The sequence below is a fragment of the Xyrauchen texanus genome, chromosome 31 (assembly GCF_025860055.1).
Source record: "Xyrauchen texanus isolate HMW12.3.18 chromosome 31, RBS_HiC_50CHRs, whole genome shotgun sequence".
Classification (NCBI taxonomy): Eukaryota; Metazoa; Chordata; class Actinopteri; order Cypriniformes; family Catostomidae; genus Xyrauchen; species Xyrauchen texanus.
This window is the reverse complement of record NC_068306.1, coordinates 25,977,373-26,000,298: the sequence shown is the minus strand read 5'-3', so window position 1 is coordinate 26,000,298 and position 22,926 is coordinate 25,977,373. Positions and strand designations below refer to the sequence as shown.

The window sequence follows — 22,926 nt, the reverse complement described above, 5'->3', positions numbered from 1 at the left end:
CCTCTCTAAATAACATAATTTAAAGGCGCTGTTTACAGAAATTCAGTTTTTGGTTAAAGAGACGGAACCAGTTTACCATGTGTTTAATAAATCAATGTAAATACTTGTAAATAGTACAAATTATGCAATTTAACAATAAATATGTTACAAAAATAAAATATGAAATATAATATCACATTTATTGATGCAATACATTTATTTGTTCATTTTTAAAAAGCCAAAATGTGGTCAAAATGATTAAGAAAAATTTATATTTTCCTAGTGTACCTAGTTAAAATGACCCCTGTATAATTAACAGTATTAACTGGGGGATAACATATTTTATATGTGAGAAAAAGTAACATTATTACTGAAATAAACCCACATGAATCAATGTTGCATCAAAACAAATCAAAATTGGAATCTAATTGAATTGAGAGCTTGTGAATCAGAATCAAATAGGGAAATCTGTATCAACACCCATTCCTATAGATAAGGGGCCAGCTGAATAGTGTGGGTAACAAATAACTCGTACCGTGCCCATGTGACAGTAGGTTCTGGGTAGCCATCTGCATGACAGGCCAAAGTCACGGCCTGGCTGATCTCTGCAGTGGCATTAAACTCAGTATAGCGGGTCCTGATACTTGGCACAACTGAGAGAGAGAGAGAGAGAGAGACATTTCACACAAATAATGACTTTAAATAGCTGAAATTCAGAAATAACTAAATGCACAGCTCTTGAATGCAATCATCACTCTAGCTGAAAAGTTCAGCATAGTTGGTCACCAGCACATGGTGTTAATTTGTAAGTTGATGCTGCCCAGTAAGGGATGCTGGTTATTTAACCAGTAAGACTTCCTTGGTCAACCAGCTTCAACAGAAAAATCATGTACTGTAAAAACAATTAACAGATTTTAAAGGGAAAGTTCACTCAAAATATAGTACAGAACATTTCAGCTCTGTAGATCCATACAATGCAAGTGAAAGGTGCCCAGACCTTTGTAGCTCCAAAAATCACATAAATGAAACATAGAATTAAGCCATATGACATAAGACTCCAGTGGTTAAATCCATGTCTTCAGAAGCATTATAATAGGTGTGGGTGAGAAACAGATTCAAGGTTTTACTCAAAATCTCCACTTTCACTTTTACATCTGAAAGTAACATGTGGAGCCTGTTTAGTTTCACTTTCACATCTGAAAGTTGAAGTAAAGATTTAGAGTAAAAAATAACTTAATATTGTTCTTTTTCTCAGCCACACCTATCATATCACTTTTGTGATCTTTGGAGCTACAAAGGTCTGATCGCCATTCACTTGCATTGTATGGACCTACAGAGCTGAGATATTTTTCTAAAAAAACTTGTTTGTGTTCTGCTGAAGAAAGGAAGTCATACACATTTGGGATAGAATGAGGGTGAGTAAATAATAAAAGTATGGTCATTTTTGGGTGAACTATCCCTTTAAATTGCATGCAGTTGGGCTATGCGGGTTCGCCATCTACACCAGCAACAAACTAGCATTAACCAGCCAAGACCAGCATGGCAAAGCTTGGTAAAAAAAAAAACAATGCTTTAGCGGGGAACCCAGGCAGTTGTTTAATCTGTATAGCCTGTCTACTCCCGTGTGTATATGCCATGACAGAGCAGGTGGCTCTGAGATTGAGTCCTAACCATTGACAATGACGGTGATGACCCTGATGTCGATTTCTCCCCGGGCCATAATGCGTCCCTCGCAGATGTATTGACCCTCATCTGTCTTCTTAATGCCGCGGATCTGGAGGTGGTTGTTGCTCAGGATCTTGAAGCGGACTGTAGGTGGGGGAGAGCAAGAGAGAGAGAGAGGATGCAAAACGAGACTGTAATTATTATTGAGTAAGATATGGAGACCATGTTAACGAGCCTCTCATTACTGTGTAGCAAAATGCCTCGGCTGCACAACTAATGCCACATTTTCTCCCGGTTTAAATGTTGTTGTTTTTTTTTAAATTATGGGCCTTTCTGCAGTGCTATCTTTATTTCACATGCAGAGTAAGGTGTATCTAACATTTCAACTCAGTGGAGGCACAGTAAAACATTACTGATATATTGAAAATAATGAAAACACAAATTGCACTGATGAAAAATTCCACAAGGCAAAGCACAGCTTCAAGCCAAGACAAAGGCTATATTCAGAATGGAATACTTGCTCACTAGTACTTACTGAATACAACACAGTAATTATTATATACTGCCTACTGTTTTTTAATTCTTTTTATATAATAAGTGAAACACAGGGCATCATTCCATGCCAAGTGTTTCAGACAGTAGTATGTTACATTGTTGTCACATAACATCATCATGTCCAGTTATCATCTTGGATATAAAAATACTTATTTTGCACTTTTTTCAGTCTAATTAATAATGAGTCAAAAATAAAATGTTAAAATCGTGGCTGTAATTAATTCCAGTTCATTTGTCACACTGGCAATGTGAGGTCAAGCACATTGATTGTGAGATACAATGCTCCATGCTGTGTTTTCTGTTCTATGCTGCACATTTTTGGTAAATGTAGTAGGTAATCTGGGTTTTATATGCATACAAAAGATATGCATATTGTGCACAGTATGCATACTATATACTGCAGAAATAATAAGAGCAGAACAGTATGTTAGGATGCAATTCTGAATATAGCTAAAGTGTTTTGTGCTGTGCTTTGCCTGAACAGCAAAGAACATTAGTCAAACAAAAGAAGAGCACCGAAAAGGTTAACAAGAGAAATGTGCAAAATATGTTATTTACATAGAGCAGTTTGGGTTTCAAGTTATGCTACAATTAGAGGTTTTGCAGTGAAAAAACTGTGAGTTCATGTATCACAGAGAGCTGTGGTCACTCTGTATTCCAGCGGTCTCTGAGGGAGGAGCCCTCCGAGGTTAAATTAGTTCCATCCAAATGAGGCTTGAACTCACAAACAAAACAGCTCAGATTAAAACAACATTGCATCTTATTCACTTATTGTGTGTACGCACATATTTTGGTGTAAAACCTGTGTGAGAAGGTTTTCACGCAAAAAATATCTATCATCAACAAGTTTGCACTTGCTTTTTTTTTCTTCTAATCTTTGGATTAAGTTCAGAACCAACTAAAAAAAAAATCACAATTACCTGGTGGCCTTAATAACATGGAATGTGTATAATTGATATTATAATAAGACATTTGTAAACTAGAATACATATTGCTTCATTTACAATAACAAAAATGTGTGTTTAACTCGACCTGTGACAGGTTCTGCATACAAATGCTGATTATATCTATATAATATATTTATTGTGTTTCAACTGGTTTTAAGAATGGCCAGTTTGGCTTTATTAGAAGATCTTAGAAGATTTATTAGAAATCTTTATTAGAAGATTTATTAGAGTTGTGAAACATTTTACCTAGTGAGAATTTCTTCAAAAATAATGCCATGAATAGTTTTCATTTGAATAGTTTAATAGTTTAATAGGCAAGACAGAAGACATTAGAAGCTTAAAAAAAGAGAAGAAGAGTGTGTTCCAGAGGATGTGGATAATAAAGGGTGAGATGGGGGGTTGAAAGATTGTGAGAGACTATCTTTTCTCTTGGCCTACTGCCTGCACAGGTCTTACCATCAGTCTCTGGCTGGATTCTCATCTTTTTGAACTTCCAGATAATAGTTGGGGGCGGTGAGCTTATGACATCACAGATGATGTCAGCATCATCCCCCTCGTTAAACTCTTGGGGCGAAGGAGCGTTCTGGAAAATGAGCTTCTCTGAAAAAGAATGGAAAAGCATTTCAAACACATGTTATATACTACACATAAATACACACACACACACACACACACACACACACACACACACACACACACATATACTGTATATATATATATATATTAGATTTGATGAGATAATTAGGAACACCTTTACATCTACCTATTCATGTGATTATCTAATCAGCCAATAGTGTTGCAGCAGTGCAATCCAAACAATCATGCAGATACAGGTCAGGAGCTTCTGTTAATGTTCACATCAACCATCAGAATGGAGGAAAACATGTGATCTCAGTGATTTAAACCGTGGCATGATTGTTGGTGCTAGACAGACTGGGTTGAGTATTTCTGTAACTGGTGATCTCCTGGGATTTTCACCCACAACAGTCTCTAGAATTTACTCACAATGGTGCCAAAAACAAAAAAACATCCAGTGAGCGACAGTTCTGTGGATGGAAATGCCTTGTTGATGAGAGAGGTCAACAGAGAATAGTCAGACTGGTTTGAGTTGACAGAAAGTCTACAGTAACTCAGATAACCGCTCTGTACAATTGTAGTGAGAAAAATAGCATCTCAGAATGCACAACACGTCGAACCTTGAGGCGGATGTGCTACAAAAGCAGAAGACCATGTTGGGCACTTTATTAGGACCATAGTATTCCTAATAAAATGGTCGGTGAGTTTATGTTGTTGGTAGGGATGCACCGATACCACTTTTTCCCATTTTTATCCGATTCTGATATCGGAAATAAAAAATATACAGGCTGATATCGATACCGATTCCGATTCAATATCAGTGTTGTTTTTTTGCACAATCAGTTTAGAATACTTTTACATTATTGTGTGAAATTATATGTATGGAAATACTATTTAATATGTAAAGAAACACAAACCTCTAACTACACATTATTTCAATATAAATGTATAGATTATTTAGAACAATATTATTGTTAACTAGTATACTGGATAATGGAGTAGCAGTAATTCCAGTATAATCATCATCAGTATAATCATAGTCATCAGTAGAAATGAAGTCGGTTTTTTCACATTAGTTTAATTCGCTTCTTATTCAAATTCTGGTAAAAAAAAAAAACATTTTAAGTGCATATTATAAGTGAACCAAACTATTGAGCATCTACATCTGAGATGTTGTTTGTGAGTAGCGCTCAAATATTGTGCACCGCTGTGAAGGCTAAAAATAGCCGCAAGTATGTGTGTGTGTGTGTGTGTAAACAGAGCATCACCATTCACTGACGCGCTGGAGCTGCGCGTGCATTTTATAGATTTCGTTATTAAACACAGCCTTTTTGTGATTCACAGAGCTTCAAGTGGCTTTGAATAAAATGCACGAGTCATATGAACTACTTTCATGGTGTTTTTATGGTTCTTTGATTACATTTTTTGAGCTTGACAGTAACAAACATGACTAACACACAGTATAAGATTTGGATTGGGTTTGTTGGACTGACAACCAATCCATCAAAAAGCTTCAGTATCAGAGCCGATACCGATCCAGGTATCGGATCGGTGCATTCCTAGTTGTTGGTATTGTCCAAAATCATGTACACCACAATCCATGTTGATGTTTAAAATTGACATGTGTTGCAACCAGGGTTTCTAGGGCTTTTCTAGGGCCAGTGAATATTTTGGGTTTAGCCCAGACCAATGTGTGCATATGTGTATGGGCCCCCTTCTTTCATAAAACATTGGAAAACAACACACTTTATTACCACAAGTGGTCAGGCACATATTTCTTAAAGATTGCAAATTCCTCTATTTAAATGAGTTTTCACTTCTTTGCAGAATAAACTACAATATGCACTGGACATTATACCAATAGTCAAAAGTTGGGCTTGTGAGACTAGATCAGATTTAAGGCTTACAGCTCTGAATGATGCTGTTATTTGTTTTATTATAAAAATTTCTCTTTTCTTGATTTGTAATGCCTAATTCCCAATGTGCTCTTAAGTCCCATGGTGGCATAGTGATTTGCCTCAATCCGGGTGGCGGAGGACAAATCTCAGCTGCCTCTGCATTTGAGAACGTCAATACACGCATCTTATCATGTGGCTTGTTGAGCGTGTTACCGCGGAGACATCTTACTCCAAAGTCCAATGAAGATCTGCCCCTAATAAACTGCAGATGATTTGATGTGTAGGGTGTTAATGTATTAATGGCAAAACACAAACACTTTACTTACGGAAAATATTTACAATGATGGTGCCATGAGATTCCTTGTCCCCATTTTTGGCCACACACTTGTATATGCCAGCATGGTCAACGTTAGCATTGTAGATTGTGAGTGTGGAAGAGGACTCGTCATTGTTGCTGACACTGATATCTGGTCTCCCTGGCAGGAGCTTTTCACCATTGGGCGCATACCAGTCTATTTCCTTTGCATCTCCAACAACTGAAAGCACACAGAAAACACAGTAACACACAATGTGCAGTGGGACATCTTGAATCTTTAGAATGAGAATATCTTTCCCACTAATTCCACCTGCAAGTGACTACAAGTAGCAAATCATGTTTGTGGCTGTGATGTAAACTAAAGGCTATTGGCTATTTAAAAAAAGGGATCCCATTTTCCTCTTAAATAGTATATGTGTAAACACAGCAAAGAAAACTGCACTCATCAAGCAATTTCTTGGGGTCTTCATATACAATTGTCACAAAGTAATTCACTGCAAAGGCCAGACAGGTCAATAAAAATCTCTCTAGACTGTAAATAAATACATCAAAGCTTTAGTCCAACCTGCCAACAACCAGTGTTGGTTAAGTTACTCTAAAAATTAATTAATTATTAACTACTAATTACATCTACTACAGTGTACTTACATTACTGTACTAATTACTCTGTCTGAAAAATAATTGCATTACTTATTACTAATTACTTTCTAAAACCCTTATCAGTCTCGACCAGACGAAAAATACAACAATAGACATGAAACTGTTCTTTTAATTCTTTCAAATAAATCATATAAAATCAAATAAATTATTCAAGAATTTAAGGGGGCAGCGTTAAATTAGAAGACATATTTTAACATAAGAATTTAAATTTCGTTTTTAAATTCACAATTGTTTTATATATAATTGTTCTATAGTCTACACGGTATTTATTGCAATTACATCAGTAGCAACTGTAATTAAATTACAGAAAAATTAAGAGTAACCCTTTATTTGTTTTCACTGTAAAAGTAATTTAATTACAGTAATTGATTACTTAGTAATGCATTACACCTACCACTGCCTATAACTACAATTAAAGTACTTGTATATATGCATTGAACAAAGCAGTAACGGTAGGTTTGATATCAAAGGCACTTCATGAAGGTTAAATATGAAGTGACATCATTTGTTTCATCACAGGAGGGTTGTCCTCCTACCTTCACATAAAAAGAATTTGGACTCTCCCACGCTGATCTCTCCTTGGGCTGGAATGATATCCACTTGCAAGGCAGCTGGTGAAGAGAAAAAGTGAGAAATCCATATTTAAGAGATGAGCCATAGAGACCAGAAAATTATTCCAATGCAATCTCAAACATATGGGGTTCAAAAGTCTGAGTTTGTTAAAGAAAAAGTTTCTATTTTATAGTTTTACAACAAACTATAGAATCAGCATAACAATTTTACTGAAAACGTCTCACTCACACCTATTATATTGCTTCTGAATATATGGATTTAAACACTGGAGTCATATGGATTAATTTTATGTTTTCTTTAAGTGATATTTGGAGCTACAAAAGGTCTGATCATCATTCACTTGCATTGTATGAACCTATAGAGCTGAGATATTCTTCAACAAATCTTTGTTTGTGTTCTGCTTAAGAGAGAAAATCATACACTTCTGGGATGGCATGAGGGTGAGTAAAGGATGAGAGAATTTTAATTTTTGGGTGAACTATCCCTTTAACATGAATTCCAAATCCTTATACATTCCAAAAAGAATGTACAAGGAACACAAAGGAATGTATTTTGGATCTCTGAAGATAAGACAGTGTCAATAGTGTGAGGCAGGCAGAGATGAGTATTTAACACAGTACAGAAATTGGTGAACAGGGTTTTAGCGTTCAAGAGTAATGTGAAGCAAGCCATAGCCGTGGTCAGCCTGAACTGTCAAAAGTACTTACTGAAAAACCTCTGTGTTAGACAGGCTGATTCTCGAGCTAAATATGACAATTAGGGCTCGGCACTATGTGAAATATGGAGAATTATAGGCCTCTTGCAAACTTATTTTCCACCCATAATTACCTGAGGGCTCTGAATTGATATTTCATAATGGAACCTTAAGCTTCAATTTTCCAGTTTAATGGAAGACACCTGATGGAGCTCCCTTGTGTGCGGTTGGGGAATGTAATGCCATAAATGATAGCACATTCGTTTCTAGCGATGAGGCTTATATATTTCATCTTCTCGCATCAACAACGGTAAAAGAGATGAGCCCAGATCGCTATCATGCAGCGTGCTGCCGTTAGATGGACAAGTGATGGATACCATCATGTTGCAAAAAGAGATGAGAGAAAAACCGCCTATACAAAATGTGAAACTGTACCTGTTGCAAAACAAAATTCTGAGGGTAAAATGTAAGAGGCACTCAGCTGATTTTGGGGGTCAGCAACTCGTCACCCAGTCTGTTTAGTTAAGTGCCCAAAACCCCTCTAAATCCCGGCTAGGAGACCAGTTAACCAGCTTGGAATTGTACAAATTAGTTTTTTTATCCCCTTATCTCCCAATTTGGATTGCCCAATTCCCACTACTTAGTAGGTCTCGTAGTGGCACGCATACTCGCCTCAATCCGGGTGGCGGAGGACAAGTCTCAGTTGCCTCCACTTCTTAGACAGTCAATCCATGCATCTTATCATGTGGCTCGCTGTGCATGACACCGTGGAGACTCCGCATGTGGAGACTCATGCTACTCTCCGCGATCCAAGTACAACTTACCACGCACCCCATTAAGAGCGAGAACCACTAATCATGACCACGAGTAGGTTACCCCATGTGACTCTACCCTCCATAGCAACCGGGCCAATTTGGTTTCTTAAAAGACCTGGCTGGAGTCACTCAGCACGCCCTGGTTTCGAACTCGCAACTTCAGGGATGGTAGTCAGCATCAATACTCGCTGAGATACCCAGGCTCCCTGGAATTCTACTATTAAGTAACAATGCAAATCCAACCAAAAATGTTAGTGCTGAACACAATTTTATGGTGTATTATTAAGCTTTCAATTCTGAGTGCTAGGTTTTGGAAGATGCAGCAGACTTCCATGGTCCTAAGTTTCTGACATACTTTATACCTGTACAGATATGTTGCGTGATCTGGACTGTCCAGTATCACTCAGTATTTGCTTTTGCTAACTTTGCAGGCTCACCTTGGAAGAAGGGTTCTGGTTGCTACAAAAAAGGCTTCGGGGTTGCTAGGTTACAGGGGCTGCTCCACCATTACTGAGAGAGAGTTGTTGTGAGACATTAATTGAATACATTTTCAACAGTTTTACCTCCTCATCTGCTCTGTGTATCATGACAGTAAATATTCCACTTGATTGTTTTCTGTTCTATTTATTTCATTTCTGTTTTTACGGAGTGAGAAACACTCCAAATTATACAGTGTGTGAGCTTCCTAGATGATTTGGACCATTTTGCTAGACATAATTCTTGACATCAGGCATTACTAGTTATAACAGGTGACAGAAATACGGGACACACGACTTAATAGCTAAAATATTGGCAGGGAAAATGTTTCATCATACACTCTTCATACAGAGGATAGCCTGCTGGCTGTTACAAACATTTGCTGGGGGTGCTATGGGGGTAATACGGACTTTCTTGGAGAGGCTGAAGCACATGCTAGCCCATCCCTAGTGCCGCCTCTGCCTGAACTGTTTCTTTAAAATGCTGAAATACCACATATGAGGTGTAAGATTTGTAAAAGCCTTACAGAATAATCACTGTAATCACTGCAGTGTCATTCAGTCATTCACACAATAATATTTCAAAATGCATGTCACATTGCAAACAAGAGGAAATTGTAGGAATGCTGAGTTTCCTGACTCTGATCTTTGTGCCACTGAAGACTTCAATGATTGAACGAGAGAAACTGATCTTCAAACAAACCATATGAGACAGATCAATATACAGTGGCATTCTGCGACTGAGATCTTGTCCGAACCCACTGCAATCATGGATAATTATATAAAACTTCATCCAAGTTGCCAGCTTTACCTCTAAACATTCTACATATGATTCAGATCCAGAAAGGTGCTGCATTACATCAACTCTCCGTAATGTGAACAGCCAATGCAAATACTGTAATCTCAAAATTGCCAAATATGCGCTGATTTATCCCGAGCCCATCACTATTCTTTTACATTACAGAAAGTTGATGTAATGCAACACCTTTCTGGAGCCGAATCAAATTTAGAAAGTTAAATTTGGTATAACTGAAAGATTGTGTGAAGAGTTATTATACTGTATAAGTAAAAAAATATACATGCTCAACCAGATAACAGAGGCATTAGCCCAAAACCTACCAGCAGCCCTGTCCATGTACAATCCAAAACTCGTTTTCAAAAATATGTAGCAAGTTTAGATTGAATATTGCGAAAAGACTTGTTCGCCTAAATTCGGCACATTTGTGTATATCTTACTTGTTATAACTGAATGGTATTAGTTTATATATCACATCTCCCTGTACTTTAGTTATCACTACTGGCCATTAAAAAATACTTTTGGTCGAACACTAGTTAAACAGAAAAAGAAACTTGCTTTTCTGCAAACAACCAAAGAATATTTGTTTTTGTTTATATAGGAAGTGCAACTAGAGGTTTTAGTTGACCTTAAAGTACCGTGGGAATAAAATGTGGTTCTGTCTTACTCTAAATTAATTTCAGCCTTAAAATACTATCAGACCTTCACAACAAATAGAAAAGGAAAAGCATCTCCAAAACCAAATAAAGTCCTAAGTAGGAGTGTTCATCCTGTCAGACAGCTATTTTACTTAGTCCCTTAGCTTGAAATATCTCTCTCTAAATTTAATCTGAGTAATACATTGTAATCCAATATCCTCATTATTGTATTGCGTACTCTGAAAAATCAGTCTCATAAACAGTCATAAACACAGCAGCAAACAGGCTAACAAATTTAATTTGCCTAAGACTAAGTTGCTTGCTTACTGAAAGCTAAGAAATAGCAATCCACTTTCCGCTAGACAACACTGGCTGCCTTGAACAACTAACCAAAACAAATAAACACAGACTCTAAGAAATCTGAAACGGCAATGACATTGTTATTTGAACTTATTTGACTTGGTAATGTAGTGGTTGAAGCTGAGTGTCGATACAGCAAAAGTGCAGGGCTGTGCCCTTGCTGAGAAAATACAGGAGGCAAATAACACGTAAAACACAATAGAATGGCAAATCAATGAGCCTAATTACAAAATAAATTCAAAACAACTCAGCCTTCTGGGTGGCAGCTTGCTTTACTCCCAGCATGTTCCCCTAGCATACTCCTTGCTCACCATGCACTTTTATTCTTAATCTTCATTTCTAATGAATAGATAACTGCAGGCCATGTAGCCAATCAGCACACCTCATGATGGACAGCATAAAGCAAGTTCACAAAACAAAAGCAGGTTTATTAGCTGCCAAATGAGGAATCATGAGTTAGCATGCCAATCTTAAGAGCATTGCAAATAACGTTAGGCTTTTGACAGTCTAAGATGGTTTTCTGGTCGTTGTACTCAAAGCCTGGTCAGAAGGGGTGGAATGGGACCAAATAAATAAATTGGACATGGAAATAGTTAGCCTAACAAGTCCATACGTCCCAACATGATCGCTTCGCTGTCCAATGTAGAAATAACATATAAATGCATATTTGAGAGTAAAGCATTGAGTTGGGATGTGGATAAAAAGTGAATTAACTCTGAATTATATTTAGGGCTATGTTCAAACGTTCTGAAATTAGTACATCTGACAGTAGTACAGTTTGGTTTATTACCGCCGGAGTGGTGGTGGCATAGTGGGCTAAAGCACATAACCGTTAATCAGAAGGTCACTGGTTCGATCCCCACAGCCATCACCATTGTGTCCTTGAGCAAGGCACTTAACTCCAGGTTGCTCCGGGGGGGATTGTCCCTGTAATAAATGCAATGTAAGTCGCTTTGGATAAAAGTGTCTGCCAACTGCATAAATGTAAATTTAATTAGAACTGAACATATTAACAGAAGAGGAAAGATGCTCCTGTGTACTTGCGCTTGTGAAAATGTACCACAGTCTTGCATAGTCTTCAGAGTTTAAATGTGGTATTAGAAAGATTATGGTAATTACAGGTAAAACCATGCTCCTCATAACCAGATGTAATCAGTGCCGTTTCTAAGCATAGGGCACCACCAGCTGGGGGGCCGCCATTGCAGAAACTGCAATCTTAGATCAGCAAACCAGCTTGAGCTTCTTTAAGCTGGGTATTTCAGCAGGGCGGGTTTCAGTTTCAAAGGTCATACATTACATCGAAGTATTCAATACTGTATGTGACAATTTACAGAGGCAAGTTCTAGTCTAACAATGCTGTCTTTCAAATGAGCAATGAATTACACATTAAATCTAAATAGAATTTTATTTTCCCTTGACTTACTGTAAGTATTATCCTACATATATTAGATGTCATGGAAATGAACAATGTTGTACATATTCATCTTTGACAGCTAATGAAAACGGCTCATCATTTTCCCAAGTTCATTGATGTGTTACCAATCTAAATTTTTGTGTCTGACACAAAGCAAGCAACGTCCTATCTACATTAAATCACTTTATTTATGCAAATACACAGCTGCGGTAATTCATCTCAGAACTCTGCCGATTGATGCAAACAAACTGCCGTGATGGTGTATTAATCCTTATGTAACAGAGTCAGAGACACTGATGTTGGCAAAACATGCAAAGCAAAGTGTGTCTATTAATCATCGAAACTTCACAGAGACTTTGAGGAGATGAGATGAGATGTACACATGGTTGTGTGCCTGACATGGAAAGTCAACTTTTAGAGAGCTTACACTTTTTGTGGGACAGATTAAAGATATTCTCCCACAGACAAACTTTCTTGACGGTAAGTTTATTTTTACCATTCTGAGGTAGGAATAAGGTGCTTTGAAAAGCTACGTCAGACGGGTCATGAAGGGAAGATGAAAGAGCATGGGCAAACTTCGATATGTACGATGCAATTCCTTCTCCGCAGATTTGAGGCTCAACCTTTAACACACACACACACACACACACACACACACATTCCTGGTACACACAGCATGGAGTTGGTGTGTGAGTTCCACCTCAAAAGATTAAAAACACAATTTTATCTAACAGGTCTCAAACAAAGCTACCTGTGTGCTCTCCAAGCAGATTCTGGGGCTAAATCAAATGTATACAGATGGCCAAAAATTTGGAATAATGTACAGATTTTGGCATTCAACTGATCACAAAGTATAGTCATGAAAAAAAGTAATTTTTTATCAAATCTAACCATCACTCCAACCATATCCTTGAGTAATCAAGCTAAATTATTAAACACATATGAAGTTATATTAAACACAGTTGAAAACTATTTGGTTCATTAAATGAAGCTTAACGTTGTGTGTTTTTGAGTTGCCACAGTATGCAATAGACTGGCATGTCTTAAGGTCAGTATTAGGTAAAAAATGGCAAAAACGAAACAGCTTTCTCTAGAAACTGTCTAGAGAAATGAAAAAATCAATGTTTTGAGGAATGAAGCCTATACAATACCTTGAAATGATTTGACTTCAAATTGCCAAAAAACTGAAGATTTCATACAAAGGTGTACACTACAGTCTTCAAAGACAAAGGACAACTGGCTCTAACAAGGACAGAAAGAGAAGTGCAATGCCCAGATACAACAAAACAAGAGTATAAGTACATCACAGTCTCTATTTTGAGAAATAGACACCTAACGTGTCCTCAGCTGACAGCTTCATTGAATTCTACCCACTCAACACCAGTTTCATGTACAACAGTAAAGAGAAGACTCAGGGGTGCAGGCCTTATGGGAAGAATTGCAAAGTAAAAGACACTTTTGAAACATAAAAAAAGATTACAGTGGGCAAAGAAACAAAAACATTGGACAACAGGTAATTGGAATAGAGTGTTATGGATCTTAACCCCATTAAGCTTTTGTGGGATCAGCTAGACTGTAAGGTGCGTGAGAAGTCCCCAACAAGACACATCTATGGCAAGTGCTACAGGAAGTGTGGGGCGAAATGTCACCTGAGTATCTGGACAAACTCAAGTTAGAATGCCAAGGATCTGCAAAGCTGTCAAAGCTGCACATGGAGGATAAACTACTCTTTGAAGTAGTTTAAGAAGTTCTGAGTTTTTTTTTCAAATTGTGAAAGTAATTTTTCACGTTATTAATGTACATTAATAACGTGAATATACATTGTGATCAGTTGAATGCCACTTTTTCTTTCCATAAGAGCAAAATCTGTACATTATTACAAACTGCCAGTGTACATCCAACATTTTAATTGCATTATCCACTGTCTACATAATTAATGAATTGGTAATCTTCATAAATTATGGGTAGGCAGTAGGCAGTATCCATTTTAGCCTTGGCACATCCCTAGCTTATGTTTAGTTAAACACACCAATTAATGTGACAGCTACATAGCCAAATCTAATTGAACCATTCAACCATATCAGACACAGTCTGACAAAGAATTTGGGGTGGGGATCAGCAGGAACCTGGCAATGCGATAATAATTGATATCTCAATCACAATACAATAATGTAATACTTTATATTTAGAGTGTACTGATTGATTTATTCCTCATCTTGATTCTCAGTCATCTTCATCAAACTTAGCTGCTTTTCCAGTTCAAGTGTCAGAATTTTTTTTTTTTGACAAATAATAACAGTTGGGAATAGTGTATATTGGTCCAGCATACTTAGAAAAGTAAAAATAATTGCACTATAACAAGCAGTATAGGCAGAGATCCTTACAAATGAAACATTATTTGGCTTTAGTACATAATTTACCCAAGACTGCAAATGAATATTTCTGAACTAATACCTGATATCTCTCATAAGCTATTTCAAGTGCCACAATAAATAAGTAGATTGTCAATCATGATCACAACTCCATTTCCTGTGCGTGGCAATTTCTGAGGATTTCACTGATGAAATGCACTTATATCTAAGTACTGTTATTCCATCTTCTAATACAGTGAAGCATGTGTGTCTAAATTGAAGTTGACAGTAAATGAGAAAGACCCCATAACAGAGGAACTCCATGGAGAACAGCTGCTTCAGTTTAATATTCCTCTTCTTACCCAACCAGCCAATGAAGGGTAACAGCATCTCTAGTGTGGCATGTCAACTTTGAACTCTAAAAACTTTATGCACCATGCTGTGGGGACTCTTGGCAAGTTAGTATGGAAACTGGAGGGCCTGGGCTCCCCTCTAGGTAGAAGTCTTCCAAAACATGCTAGCACAGAGGGCATTGAGAGTGAGGGAAATTTGTGTGTGTGTTGTTGGCTGGCCTCATTACCATGCTGATGAAACAGTCTGATTGAACTGACTATTCCACTTCCAATATTTGTCTCAGTCTATGATGCATGATGTTAAAAGGATGCAATTTTTCTGTGGCAAGAACAAACAGACTAACAGGCTTTGTAAATTGGTCAGTAATAGGTTGTTTGACAAAGACGAAAAATAAAATAAAATAAAAAATCCTATTAGCCGAAAACCTTTTTCAAATTTTCCAGCATAATTGACTTGAAGGCAATTACAAAAAGTAATTGAGGTAAAGCTTATGGCAAAGAGGTGTAGGTAACTGTTTTGCGATTTTCTCAAGGACACGTCACCATATTGTAAGAACAGATGGAAGTGTAGCTGTAAAGATCTATCTTAATACTCTGTGATACAGAGAAATATAGGATAAACTAGCAGCAAACTCCCACTAAACTCCCACAAACTCACTCGGTTTTGCCCCGAATCTTCAATTTGTAGAGTTAAAATGGTGCGTGGCATGGGGGGCATAGTCATGTGTCGGTCTGAGGGAGAGAGAGAGAGTGGTAAGGCTCGTCAGCTGGTTCACAATGATCTTTAGAACCTGACTAAGTGATGGCAGATGACTTTATAGTGATGGCAGAGGGATATTTAAGAGCCACGCCACAGCATCAGTGGGAGAGAGAGTGACCCGAGAGCACAGCAGCCAGAGTCTTACACATGACCACGCCCCCATGCCACACAGTGAAATAAAATGCCTATTTTCAGAGCTCCTCATAATAGTCCAGGCAAAGTAACTCATTTTGGAGCCAAAAATAGAACTAATTGTAAAAGAATTTTTTTCAGCATAGATCATTTCTATAAGGTGTCCAGAACAACATACTAAAAGTCCTAAGAAATCCTAGTTGAGGAAATATGTCAAATTCTCATCAATCCGAGATGCGTGCCAGTAAGGCCAGGCAACAATACACCCCAATGGGGCTATTTTTTTCCTTTACTCCTATCAAAACAAAACTTTATACAATAAAAGTATCCATGAAAAGTAAAAAAAAATTGTATTACAAGTTTCTTTGAAAATTTCTTTTAATATGCAAATGAGCTACACTAAGAGATAGACACACTTTCCAGATATTCCAGCTCTTTAAAATAATTTTGCCAGACACCAAAACTGCTTTTCTTTTAGTGAGCAAGTATTTCAGACCACCCTAACCTCACACATCAGACTTCCACCGTTTGTAAAGTAGCTTTGCAGTGTTATGAGAAGCTAGCAACAGCAATATCGAGGCTAGAAACCCAATCGGAACATTTTAAGTTACCAACTCCTTTCTAACTAGACATTTTACTGTAGACACATTTTACTTAAGGCCACAACTACTTTTCATCTTGAAGTAGCATCGCCTAGTTTACTGAAACGAACTAACGTTAGCTTGCTAGCACTAGGAAATTCAATTGGGCCTAATTTCATTGCTAGACAACACTGTTTTTTTTTTCTTTTTTGTTTATGCAGTGTGTAATGTATGTAAACAGGGAGAAATGGAGAAGTGTAAAATATGTAATGAGTCATTCAGTGATGAAAACACATCGGTTGTTCTACGAGCAAAAGGCAGCAATGGTGTGAACCGTGCCAGTGCTCAACGTGGAAGTAGCTTAGTGACAATTCCTGGAGACCGAGTACACATCGAATGTCGTCGCAGCTATTGTAAAGCAGAAAATATTGTACATGATAATGTAATACCATCTTTGCAACAACCCCAAATCAAACATAATCTCCGCTCAGAACAGAACTTCGATTTTCAAGAGCATTGCTTGTTCTGTGGACAACCAACTGAAATAGATAAGAAAAATAAGCAGAGAGAGAAAATTTATATCTACCCAGTAAGAACAGGAGACTTTCAGGAAATGATTGTGCAGGTTTGCCACTTAAGGAACGATGAATGGTCTGATACAGTTTTGGGGAGAATATCATCTGTCCATGACCTTCATGCAGCCGATGCAATGTACCACAACATATGCAACACTAACTTTCGAAATATGAAGAATATTCCGAGTCAATTCTCTACAAACCCTGGCAACAAACCCAAAAGATTCAAAGTCGGAAGACCTGAAGATTATGAGAGAACAACAGCATTCCTAAAGGTGGCAAACTTTTTAGAAGAATACGATGATGAACAAATTACTATTCAAGACCTTATGGTAAAGATGACAGAGTACTTGCAAGACACAGGTTGTGAACCATATTGTGCTAAGTGGATGAAAATTAAAATAAAGGAACACTTTGGAGATAGAGTAATAATGACTGGCCTGGAAAATCAATGTGTGGTCACTTTGCGAGACACAGCCCACTCAATTCTTCGTGAATTTCACAAGCAACAAAAATCTAAGAATCCAGAAGACGAGAAGCTGAATATAATTAAAACCACTGCAAAGTTAATTGGAAGTGATGTCAAATTCATGGAAGTCCTAAACGACTCTTACCCAAACTCAAGTGACATTGCAGCTGCTGCAAGCTATGTTCCAGAGTCACTACAAGTTCTACTGAGGAATATGTTTGCTGGTAAAAACATTGATACAAAGGTTGCATCAATCGGACAGTCCATCATGCAAGCAATAAGACCAAGGATGATGATTGCACCTCTTCAGCTTGGCCTAGGGGTCCAGATGCATCATCATTTTGCATCACGCTTTTTGGTAAACACACTCCATGAACATGGTTTTGCCTGTTCCTATGCAGATTTGATGAAATATGAACAGAGTGCCGCAGTGGCACAAGGGACTGAGATCCCTGGATTCACAGAAGAGCATCATATACAATATGTTGCAGACAACGTCGACCACAATGTGGCAACCATTGATGGTACTGGGACGTTCCATGGAATGGGAATAATAGCTTGCATTACACCAGGAATGCAACAAAACAAACCTATTCCAAAGATCCAAGTGACTGCTGCAGATATTGCTGCGGTTGGTCGCATAAACATTCAGTACTTTAAGATTACCTATATAACTGAGTAATTGCTTCAAAAAAAGAGGACCCAAAGATAAAAGCAACCGGTTAAAATAAATTACACTCCGTCCAATTACAGCATGAGAAATGGAGGTGGAACCACTGTGGATGCAACAGTTGGGCATTAACACACATTACAGAGATATGTCTTAGAGACAATTGGAATACACATAGCTTTTGAAATGAAGCTAATTAAGAGTAATTTGAAAGTTCATTTGTAATTGAGTAATTTGAAAGGTTCTCAAGTGTTCAATTTACATTAACCTTGGTGCATTTGACAGAAGCTCTTATAAATTTGTAGGTTGATTTCCCCAAAAAAGTGTGAAAACTGAACATTAATCTAGATCTAAACATTACTCTGTTTGTATGACCATTCTGACCAGTCTGACACGGCTACTGTACATTGGCTCAACCAATGGCATGAGTTTTGGGGTAGACTATCCATTTATAGGAAGCAGGTTGTGGGTTGTAGATTACCTCTCAGAACTTGGTAAGTTGATGTAGATCAGCCTGATCCCGCACCACTCACCGTGGGGCCTTGAGCCAAAAGCTGTAATTAGGGTTAATTAACTTAGTGTTGAAAGCCATTGAGAGCAGTTGCTCTGTCATAACATTTGTGGACGATGAGAAAAAGGTCAAGTGAATGGTCATCATTGAGAAGATATCTTCAGTCTGCTTTTCTAGCCCTCCCAGTGATTCATGCATACCTGTGTGACATGCAGGTTCACATTAGCAGCACTTTGCTACATCATCTCCAATTTAATTTGAGAGGGAACATTGCCAAAGAAATAAGGATAGCCATAAAATGGCCTTGTCTGACAGAGAGGTGTTTGATCTCCACAAAGACAATTGCAAAGCACAGAGCAGGGTACAAAAAAAGCTCATCATTCATATTACATCAAGCCAGTAGAGGCTGACAACTCCTCCCTCAAAGATCAGCCCATGTACACTAATTTCCTGCCTTCAGTACCATTCAACAATACACACTTCACAAATCTGCTTAGCTCTGTTCCAAAACCTAGTGAGCTTCCTCTCTGTCTGCTTCCCACATAGGCAGCTGCCTTCTAAGGCCACGTCCACACTAATACGTTAACATTTGAAAACGAATTGATTTTGCTACGTTTTTGCCTCATCCACACTAGAACGGCATTTTTCTCAACCTAAATGGAGCTCTCTATCACTGCATGGATAATCGTAGACGTGGTCTAAAAGCACGTTCACACCAAATCTGTGACCATTTTGCGAGACGCACCTCTGACGGAAGGTCTATTCACATGAGTCGGTTAAAAAATGAAACAAAAAAAAACACCTTTACTAACTTCACTCATGTAAAGTAGGTGGCGCTGTTGCTGTTCTACAAACATTTATACCAGTCTCCTGCCTGCACATCCAGCTGTTAATAGATACATTTATTGAACGCTGGTAAAGCATTAATTTAAATAATTTGGTAAACTGTTTCAGTGTGTTCTTTACATGGTGTTTATACATTTTGATGAATATATAATGTGTTTTTTATGCGCGTGAGAAGAGTATAGAGCTCTGTTGGATATTTATTTGCACATGTATTTTACTACGAGTAGGCTATATTACAAACGGACACCTGAAGCCAAATTCTCTTTTTATAATGCACGGATTAATGCCTGGAAAATATAACACAATGTACAGTGTAATAATGTGCATTAAGAATAACAGGTATATTATAAAATATGATGCATAATATAAAAATATTATAAAAGAATACCTTTGCTCTCGGTTTTCATAAAAATGAATACAATCTTCTTCTTCTTTCGGCTGCTCCCATTAGGGTGTCACACAGCAGACCATCCGTGATCCACATATTTAACTTGGCACAGGATTTACACTGGATGCCCTTCCTGATGCAAACCCCAGTGGCTAGGGGACTCTATAAAACTTAGTGTGATTCTGCAGTTTGTTTGTCTACAGTAAAATATAGCATGTAAAGTGTCTTTTTCTGGGATTTTCTACAAGCTCAATGCAAACGAAATGCTGTTTCGGAACGAACATTCATCTCGAAAAAACAGACTAGGTGTGAACAGTCCACGAGTCGCCGAGAACACGGAGGGGCGTTCTTTCCGCCGGGGGTCATGAGTCTGACTCCGGTCCGCCCGGGAAGAAGCGGCTGTGGTCCGCCAGAGAGGGTGGAGGAGTGCTTGAGGACCATGCGATGGTGTATCGGAGAACCGGCGAGTAAGAGTTTTTTTTTTCATCTCTCTCTCTCTCTCTCTCTCTCTCTCTCACTGCTGCTCTGCGTTGGCCTTTTCCCTCTCCTTTAAATTTTACAATGTTTTTAAGGGGGGTACTACACTGTTACAAGAAGTACCCCCCAGTTTAATTATTTCTGTTTTCCTCCCCTCATCCCCTCCCTCGTCCAGGTAGACGGGGATGACCTGCCGGCAGACGGGGCATAGGGCACGCCCTCCCCCAGGGAAAGGGGGGTGCACGTCATGCTGGGGGCTCCCCAGCCTGAGAGAACGAAGGAGGAATGTGACAGGGCGGAGGGCGGGGCCGGGTCGTGATCATACACACCCGGTCCCGTATTAGGCTAATCAAGCCTCCGAGAGGGATAAAGGTTGACTGCAGAGGATCGTGCGGGAGAGAGAGAGATCGTTAATGGACATGTCCGTTGTGTGTGTTTATGTTGTCTTTTAAGTTTATAATTAAACTATTATTTATATTGTCAAGCCGGTTCTCGCCTACTCCTTTCCATTGAATACCTTACAGTAACTAAATGTTTATGTATAATCGGCTTTGTTAAAGAAGGAATACTTAACACCTTTCACATTAAACAACCGAACAAACATCTGCCTGGATTGAGAATTCAAGAATGGTTTCTCAAAATTGAAACCCTTGTAAACCCTGTTGAGAGTGTCTCTCCTGCAAATAAATAGGCAGCATGCCATTTAGTAGAGCGTGTAATTTGTTTGCGCTGTGGACTGTGGTCTCTCCGTGTCCCTCAGCGCTGATGAAGAGAGGAGTGCCAGGCAGATTGATGGTATGTCCGGTAATCCTGACTAAGCCATGTGGTGGAGGAGTGAGGGGTGTCTCACACTAGTCTGTCAGCTATGTCTGTCTCAAGCTAATTACGACCCTGTTCAGACCAAACACATGGCATGTGGGAAACTGGCCAACCACTGTGAGACTTCTGCTATCTCATCCCTGTAGATACGTTCTACCAAGTGTAGCTATATTTGTCATTTGTGTGTAAAATACTGTAAAATTATAAATAAAGAATTATATTACAGTTAGTTCCTATCGTCTAACCTGATTGGACACTCAAACAGAGGCTTGTCCATGAGACTTGTCGCTCTTGTGATATTGGTTTGTAATGTACAAACAGGCACTTTCACAAGAAGATCCATACTTTTCAGTTAAATTAAGATGTCTGTTTATTTTTCAAGCATCATGTTTATAGATATTACAGTTTAATTTTTTGTTAATGCATGATTTTCTGTAAAGCTGCTTTGAAACGATGTGTGTTGTGAAAAGCGCTATACAAAAAAATATGACTTGACTTGTTTATTTTTCAAGAATAATAATTATGAGAGTATTATGTTATGTCAGCTGCCCATTTTTATTTCCTTTATGTTGTAACAGAGCAGATTAAGAACCCCACAAAGGTGCAGGACACAAATATCTCTTTCTAAAATACCAAACCCTCCTAAGGGTCTCTGGATGAGGTTAGACCACCCCTAAAAGCAGTCATTTGTAGCTCACATTCTGTAGTCTACTGCTCTCTCCAGCCTTGCTCAGGTCTTTTAACGATGAGCCAGGGAAAACAGATTTGAGATTTATTCTTTATGATTGGTGCTGTGAGAGTAGGAGAATGGTAGTTAAGCTTTATTCTCATGGCTGCCTGGGGGCATCTGTGTCTGGTAGCGGTAAACCTATCCCTATTGGATTTCTTAGAGGGCCATGGGGCCTGTGAGGCATCACGTTACTCCTCCCCTTACAATGCTGGTGCTTTGCACGATACAAAACACGAATCTGATTGAATTTGAAGAAATGAGTACATTCTAAACTAGAGAGCCTTGTAATTTCATGAGCTAAGTTGAGTATCTTTGTTTGGCTTAATGTCATTTTATATTCTGTGTCTCAAAAAAGGCAATCTTTTAGATTAACTAAAAGATAAAAAATTTTATTTTTTTTTTGTACTTTTCTTTTTCACAAGGATATTATTTGGGGGAAAATTAGATTGACCACTGTAGAGCAGAGGAGGGCGGTGCAATATAAACTGGCTAGACAATACAAATAATATTTGTAATAAAGAACTTAAACGAAAAGACACAAACACACAAAGGTGTCGGACAGCTGCCTGTAAACGCTCTCGCTCTCTCTCAATGCAGATTAAAAGACGAAATAGAAAAAACACAATATTGTTGTATCATGACACAGATATCACTACAAAATTATTTTGCCAGATCCCTGCTCACTTGTTTACAGTTTTTTGTGTTAACAAGCTACCGAAGTAGTCAAGTTCTATCAGGAAGACTTGCAGATTTGAGTAAAGTTTAAGATTACATTTATTTGATGAACATAAAACATAAATGTAATGTCTGTGTAATCTCTTTGGTGTAAGCCCCATCTGGTGGTCTGAAGTTGTTGTACTTGGAACCATCAGATCCTGCCAGAGATAGGAGGCAGGGGCGAG

At 38.2% G+C, this 22,926-nt stretch overlaps 1 protein-coding gene across 6 annotated transcripts in view; it reads right to left on the bottom strand.

Moving 5' to 3' along the window:
- LOC127624559 (neural cell adhesion molecule 1-like) overlaps nucleotides 1–22,926 on the bottom strand; it is a 307,759-nt gene that overhangs the window by 79,584 nt on the left and 205,249 nt on the right. For all 6 annotated transcript variants that reach the window (XM_052099330.1, XM_052099332.1, XM_052099331.1 and 3 more), the window contains exons 2-6: nucleotides 7,133–7,207; nucleotides 5,947–6,156; nucleotides 3,603–3,746; nucleotides 1,651–1,788; nucleotides 515–632 (exon numbers count right to left, since the gene is read on the bottom strand). In XM_052099330.1, coding sequence (XP_051955290.1) covers nucleotides 515–632; nucleotides 1,651–1,788; nucleotides 3,603–3,746; nucleotides 5,947–6,156; nucleotides 7,133–7,207 — 685 coding nt within the window. The remainder of the gene's footprint in view (nucleotides 1–514; nucleotides 633–1,650; nucleotides 1,789–3,602; nucleotides 3,747–5,946; nucleotides 6,157–7,132; nucleotides 7,208–22,926) is intronic.